The 7,836-nt window shown below is 38.4% G+C and overlaps 1 protein-coding gene across 1 annotated transcript in view; it reads left to right on the forward strand.

The window, feature by feature from the left end:
* The window catches only part of GRIK1 (glutamate ionotropic receptor kainate type subunit 1), a 340,717-nt gene that overhangs the window by 308,637 nt on the left and 24,244 nt on the right, over positions 1-7,836 (forward strand). The window contains exons 11-12 of the mRNA XM_002924137.2: positions 1,801-2,004; positions 2,658-2,881. Coding sequence (XP_002924183.1) covers positions 1,801-2,004; positions 2,658-2,881 — 428 coding nt within the window. The remainder of the gene's footprint in view (positions 1-1,800; positions 2,005-2,657; positions 2,882-7,836) is intronic.

The following is a 7,836-nucleotide window of genomic DNA, read 5'->3' on the forward strand; positions in this document are numbered from 1 at the left end:
TGAGTGGAATTCAGGGTGTCTTATCCAGACTCCAACCCTAAACTTTGAAGAATTCTTCAGCTATCTTTTTCATGCCAACAATTTCGTCTGCAAATGTCTATTTTTAATTAGGACACTAAAAATTTATGTTTGTATATACCTATAATTGCAATGAATTAGAAGCTTCCAGCAATGTTCTGAATATCTTTCACCTTCAATCTTTTCTCAGCTCTGCCCTGCTCCACTCTGTGGCCCCACTCAGCTAGTCTCCCTTGCTCTCTGGCTGCTGGTTGGTTTCAACCAAGTAGAGACTCTGGCAAGAGACTAAGGAAATAGGGAAAGAAAAGTAAGAACATTTCTCCCCCTGCCTCCAGTGGTTTTCTCAGAACCTCTATCCTTCATAACCACAGCTCCTATTCTGTCAATGATCCTGCTTCCATACCTCTGCTGTCCTGGACTCCAGGAGCACTCTTTCCTCCTTGCCGCCTTAGCCCTAAGTGCTACAAGCTTCCTGATTATGTCGGTCCCCGGATGTTTATACCCCATCATTCCTCCCACCTCCATTCCTATTGGCTCCCTTTGCCTTGATCACACCTCTGTAAATCACCTCTTTACCAAAAGCCTAGGTAAGGGTACTTCCTGTTTCCTATTAGAACACTGATCATACCCCTATCCAGTCATTGCACTTCCCCAGGTTGCTCATTCTTTTTCTTTTCCAGCCCTAACCCAAGGAATAAAAGATAGGAGTAGCCACCTCTAAAATCTTCACTTTCAGACATTCCTGCTTTATTTGATTCAGTCTATAATGTTAGACCAACTTATTTCTGAAACCACTAACTTCTGAGAATTGTTCATCCATAATAAAAATGATTTTGTTTTTTTGGTGACTACTTTCTCAGCAACTATCTCATGGAAATGTAGAATTTTCTATTTCTCTCAGTTTGTTTGAGGATAAGCCTAAATGGGTCTTAAATGTCTGGGAAAAAAATGTATAATGAGGAGTAAAAGGACATATCAGTAATGTAGTAACTATTATAATGTTATAAAATAAATTTTCATTTAGCCAAATGAGAATAAGGTTAAAGATATGTAGTAGTAAAGAAATGTCCATTATTCAAGGAATAGGGGATTTATTATGTAAGCATATAAGCAAAGAATTACCAAGTATAAGATTTGAGATGAGTTCAAATAAGAAAATGGAACTGGTAATATAAGAAAACATAGAAATAGTCTTTGAACAAGATAACCTGAAGGAAACCGACCACAATATGTAGATAAAAGTGAATAGGGAAACTGAGATGAAATTTAACTGAGAGATGAAGAAATGAGAATATTTAGTAGATAGGAAGTTTGAAGAGCAAGAGGATGTACTCGCTGATTTAAATTTCCTCTTTGTTAGTAGTCAAAGCTCTTATGTAAGAGCCAGGAAAGAGGGGGTCATGCAGAGAAGTCTGGGTATGGGGACAGATGAAGGCCAGACACCTAGACATCTGGTCCTTCATTTCTGGACCTCAAGTTCAAATGTGACTGTGTATCTATCATACTATTCACTCACAGCCTTGCCCTCAGGAGTGGAGGAAAACATTCTCATTCACACACTGAAGAGGGAGAGAAACTAATATGGGAAATGTTCTGTATCGATAGAGGGTATAGGGAAAATGAGTTTAGGGAAGACAGGAAGGTGAGTGACTAACTTCCTTACTCTGAAATCTTAATAATCATTTTCAAATATTTTATATCTTCTGACTGTGGATGGAGCTTGTAAAAGGAAATTCTGCCTTCATTATAACAGGGTTTTCGTATTTGGTTTGTTTCATATAGGAAGAACCCTATGTGATGTACAGGAAATCTGACAAGCCCTTATATGGAAATGATAGATTTGAAGGGTATTGCCTGGATCTGTTGAAGGAATTGTCAAACATCTTGGGTTTCATTTATGATGTCAAACTCGTCCCTGATGGCAAATATGGAGCCCAGAATGACAAAGGAGAGTGGAATGGAATGGTCAAAGAACTTATAGATCATGTAAGCAAAAATATATCTTTTATATATGGGTTTTAAGTGTCTGACAAAATGCATAGCAAGAAATAAAAGAGAAAAAAATGATTGAGTCAGGGTCAGAAGAAATGTTACATTTTTGTTAAATCCTAATAATAGTTTAAGAGGTAGGAGAAAACAGCAAGGAAATGGAGTTTGCTTATGTAGACAGGCAAGTAAGGACACAAACTGAGGGCAAAAATTTATGGGTCCATCCATCATGCTGAAGAATAAACCTGAGTGATTCTTAAATTTGATAAAGAATTCTACAGTTTGCAGCTCAGAGTAAAGTCTCATCTTGTCAGCTGATTTTATGACCAAGTGGCTCCTTCCTTGCTTTGCTCACATGCCCTTTAAAGAAACCCCCCTGCAGTTTTTTCCTCCATTTAGTTCCAAAATGTATATATGTCCGTCAGTCTGTGTGTATTTCATATCTTCTGGTTTCTCTTTGCTAATAAATACTATTTCACAAGCACCACTGTGTCGATCAACTGTTTTTATACTAGAGCCAATCATTAGAGAAGCTTCTTGCATGAGAAACATTTGGAATTGAGAAATAAGATCAGAAGGACCCAGGAAAGTCCAGACATTTGCTGGGAAGTGAGACAACTAAGACAATGATTTTGAACTTGCTTTTGCAGAAGGCTGATCTGGCAGTGGCTCCTCTTACCATTACCTACGTTCGGGAGAAAGTCATTGACTTCTCCAAGCCCTTCATGACACTGGGCATCAGCATTCTCTACAGGAAGCCCAATGGTACCAACCCAGGAGTCTTCTCCTTCCTCAACCCCCTGTCTCCTGACATTTGGATGTATGTGCTCTTAGCCTGCTTAGGCGTCAGTTGTGTACTCTTTGTGATTGCAAGGTAAGTTTGAGAACTACTGAATTTACAACAACAGAACTAGGTAGGTCTCAGATTAGCGTGTATGCTCTAGACGAGGTAAACATAGGTTAAGAACTTTAAAGTGTTATTTTAGTTTTGCCTAGTGCTCTCTTCTGTCAAGTTCTTCCTCAAAAAGCCACGCTGTGAATGAATAGTTTCTAATTTTTTATAAAGGCATTTTTAAAAGACAACAAGAAGATAATTTTTATATTAATTTAATTTTCACAGTATTTCAGGCATCAAAAAAGGTTTATTTACCTATTTTCCCTGAATTATATTACAAGAAAAACAACATCTCAGCTAGTAAATCTAAAATGTTTCAACAGGAAGAGTAAAATGGTGTCCAGCTATTTGACCCTGGAATATTCCATGATGCCAAACAGAAAAAATGTTAGCTAGGAATTATTGTAGCAAGTAAGAAACACTGGGGTGAAACAAGATCGTACAGTCCTCAGGAACAAAGAAAAATACTTTGAAAATTTGATAAAATTTATTTTTAAAAACTTTAGAGAGTGAAAGAGCATTCTAGAAATAACTATGAAAGGAAAGATTACTAACATGGAGAGTCTAGAGGCATGAAATATTTATGCTACCATTGATGATTCAGCTTAGGTTTCATTTTCTGAGAGAATCTATATTTAACCATTCCACTTTACACAATTCTTCAAAGGATTTTTATACCTTTCAGTAGATTGTGTTTTCTAAATACCTTTGATGCTGAATTTGAAACACACCTATTTTATCTTTCTGTTGGCTTAAACATTTGATATCCCTAGATAGACCATGTAAAAAAATAATTGCTTTTGTACGTCCCCCACTTGTTTTCAATCTTTTTCATCTTTCAACAAAACTTAGTGAACTTTTCCCCCTGATCAATTTTTGTTTTCCCTCCAGGAATTTCTATGAGAAATATTTCTTCACGCCAGCTCTCTGTCATTGTCCACTCTCTGGTTTTGATTAATGCCAGGTAACTCTTTCCCTGGCATAATTATAAAGCAAGCTTGGGAAAATACCCCAGGCTAGAAAGTCTTAAAGACCCAGGAGGCACACACATACAGTTAATTTGAATGAATGTGTGCTCTCACATATGGGTATTTATACATTCAATTTGAAATAAATGTGTTCTCCATACCTCACACCTTATAAAGGGTATCATTACCAGATCCCAGATTATTTTCCAAATTTTACCCAAGCATTAAACTGCTTTTAAATAATGACCAAAGCTCACTTTCCATAAGTCCTACCACAGAGATAATATATTCACAGTATGTGTAGTGATATTGTGCTTTGAATAATTAAAGAAGATGTTGCTTTGGGCATCAAATTTTAAAAGATAAGTTTCTCACCTTTGGAGGTGCATTTCTTATTCCTGGTTAGTAGGTGAAATTAATACTACCCTAGAATTGCTATTTAATAAATGACCACTTGATGAACATTCTAGCGATGAATAAGAAATTTTGCATTGGTTCATTGTTTCATTCCTCTGTTCTGGGGCCCACATCTGTTGGGGGATACTGGAGACAGTAGAGCAATCCAAGGAGCAGAAGCAAGCGGGTTTCCATATACCCCAGTCTGCTGCTCTGTCTAGGCAGTGATGCTGATGAGTAGAACAGGCAAGCCAATGCTGATAACCAAATACGTTATTTATCACACCGATTTGATCGAAGCCAATGGGAGACAAAGCATGCCAGCAGCATCCAGAAGTTCTTACAAGCGTACAGGCAGAAAGTACCCCTTTACACCTCACCCCAACTGTGCCTTTAAATTGCCTTATTTTTGTCATCAGAATGTCAGAATAGTGTGACATTCAGTCATCCTCCCCTCCTTATTTTGACTGTTTCTCTATCAGCTCTTAGCGACCCAGAGCCCTATATTTTCTGATTTCATTCTATTTCTATTAAGAAAGCAGCCCCCCCCCGATCAATACCATCCATTCAATATTCCCACTCACCGACAGCACCATTTATAAACCAGCTCTTTATTTAGCTTATTCTCCTTGTCGCCTCCTTCTCACTGCCTTTCCTCTCATTCTGGGTCTTGCTGTGTATCAGGTGCACCCTTGCAAACAGCATGGTGATGGGACGTGGGAAACCACTCCTTGTAGGACCCAGGTGCACCATCATGGGGATCATACTTCCAACTACGTTCATCTCTACACCCTTGAATCCATTCCTTATTCTACTTCATAAAGCCCCTGTGTTCTGGAGGTGATTCCCAAAGACAAAATCCTCGTTAAATAGATGTGCCAATTCACTTTTACTTCCCGCCATCATAGCTTGAGACCATGAACTGGGTCACTCTGCACCAAGAAGCTAAGATGCAAAGCGGCTTTCTGTTAACACCTTTGTGGTTTGCCTTCAGAGTTAGTGAAGTAGAAATAAAAAAGTTAATCTCGTAATCATCGTTAGCTCTAGAGAGGCTTTTGAATTTGTGTTTTGAAGTATATCCTTTTATGGAAAAAAAATAAAGTTCATCACTGCATTTAGGCTAATGTTCTCACTGAATAGATGTTTAAAAATCATTTGTTAAACTGAATTGATTTCATAAAGTTAGACAAACTAAGGAAAGCTATATAAGCATTTAAGTGACTATGACTTGTTTAGTTATGATGCTACAAATGTGCATGTCAGGGTTTTTGTTTTGTGGCTAACATTTTTTAAACTACTTTTTGAAAAATATTTAACCCCAAGGAATTATGTCCATCATGAACACACAATTTAAATAAACCCAATATCCAGATATCACATCTGCTTACGTTTTATGATTTATGTTTGTCTTGTTAAAAATGAACATTTTTAAGTTGGCATTTAGCAAAAAAAAAAAAAAATCAAGAAAACCATTGACTGTGACTTCAAAATTATAATACAAACCCAACAGTTATGTCACAAGCTCAAATAGAGTTCTGTCCTTTAAAAAATGAACAGATCTCCTTCTCCTCGATGCAGCATAATATCCATTCTCAGCCATAAAAAAGAATCCCTTAATTAGAGATCTTCGGTCTGAGGATTGTTTTATATCTCCCATTTAAGTAAAAGCTTGGTATATATAAACATAAACCAAAATGAACCTTTACATTTCAACATAATGCTACTCTTTTATATGCAAATGTTGACACAGATTCTAAGCACATTTGTCCCTTTTCTCTGTCATTTTACTAAAGATCAGTATCATTTGGGAATAACAGCTTTAGAATATCATTGGTGCAGGTCATATATTAATGTCCCCCCAGCCCTTCTGATGCTGACGCTGCTGTCACCGTGACTATCTTTAAGCAGACATAGGGCATTTCAAGCCAGAATATCTACATCCAGGCAACAGGTAGACCTACTGCATGATGAAAACCCCGTGTCTCGCAGCACAGAATCCTACTGACACTTCATAACCCTCAGTCCAATGCAAATCCCTCAGAATCCTGGAGAGAAAGACCTAAAATATATTTGCAGAGCAGACAGAATCTTATTGCTGTTTAGACAGTTTTCCTTTTTGCCTTAGAAAATTAGATTAATTGTTCACTTAGAACTGCAGAGTATGAAACACAGACACAAGCCCAAAAGAAGCATTTCAAAGAGGAAAGGAGTGAGCTCGCGGATCAGAACATAGACAAGGAAGAAGTACCTGAATATCGGGGGGGTTAGTGGTTGCCCGATTTTGTGGTCTGTTGAGAAAAGCTCCTTTTGAGTGCGTAAGACTCCTAATTTATTGCAAGTAATATTTTAAAATTATTGTACGAGTGACAATGATATTGTTGAAGTAACGGCATCTTCACTGTGCATACTGTTTCAATTAGTGGGTTCATTAATATTGGTATTCATTTCTTCAGCTCAGCGAACTACTATGGATAGAAGAGTGTATAAATTCAAAGCTTAATTATATTGTTGAAACAGTAATTAAAATGTATTGGCATGGCATTGTCAATTACAGCTGTATTCATAAGCGTCACAGGAACCTGCCCTGTGTGCCTTGCAGCTGTGGGGGAGGCACAGTAATGAGCTGGATACCATTACTGTGGGGTAAACTATGACGCTATTATCCCCGTACCCCTAAGACTTGATGAGGAGACACTGTTCACTTCCCAGAAGGTGTCCGGGGCGGGGGTGGGGGGGGTTAGAGAATGGTTTTTCATTAAGAGGAACTGTCTGCCGAGTTCCTTGTGCAGGATTCAGTGTGCCCTGCTTTTCATTATAGATAATGTATTCACCTTAATCCCGCTTCTCCCCATTGTGTCAGCAACCTGCTATTGTTTACTGCTGAAACCTTATGGCTGGAGAGAATTCCGTATGTTCCCATCGGTTTTATGGGGTTTTAACATTACTCTAACGCTCTTGCTTACATTAAAAGAACCCAGGGGCAAATGGCAAAGCTTCCAGTGCTAAGAACTACGGCATTTTAAATCATCTCCAGATCACTTTGCAGACCATCTGCTAATGTCTCTTTGGAGAAATAAGTGCCCCTCAGCGAGAGAGCCCTACCAAATAACCACAGAGCAGGCAACTCCTGGGGCTACACAGGTCAGACAGAGGCTTAGAAAACAGAGAAAGAACCAAAAATCTATCCAGTTCCCCAGATTTTTCTTTTCACCCATCCCAGAGATATCTGGATACCCTCTTGTTTACTAATAAGGAAACTGAGGCCAGAAAGTTTAAGTGACTTGTTCAAGATTGTCTTCCTAACTCACTAGGGCTGCTGACCAAGTGACTGCTATCCATCATCCTATAAATAAATTTAAAACAAATCAAAAGGGAATTTTGAACATAAAACTCCCCAGTGAGACATGCTATGGAGTTAACATTGATGAGCCTTTACCTCCACCCCTGGGCCAAGATACTTCTAAGTTTAAACTTCAGTGTTCTGGGTGCCTGGCTGGCTCAGTCAGTAGAGCATGTGACTCAATCTCAGGGTCTTGAGTTCAAGCCCCATGTTGGGGGTGGACCCTACTT

Source organism: Ailuropoda melanoleuca, chromosome 1 (assembly GCF_002007445.2).
Source record: "Ailuropoda melanoleuca isolate Jingjing chromosome 1, ASM200744v2, whole genome shotgun sequence".
Lineage (NCBI taxonomy): Eukaryota > Metazoa > Chordata > Mammalia > Carnivora > Ursidae > Ailuropoda > Ailuropoda melanoleuca.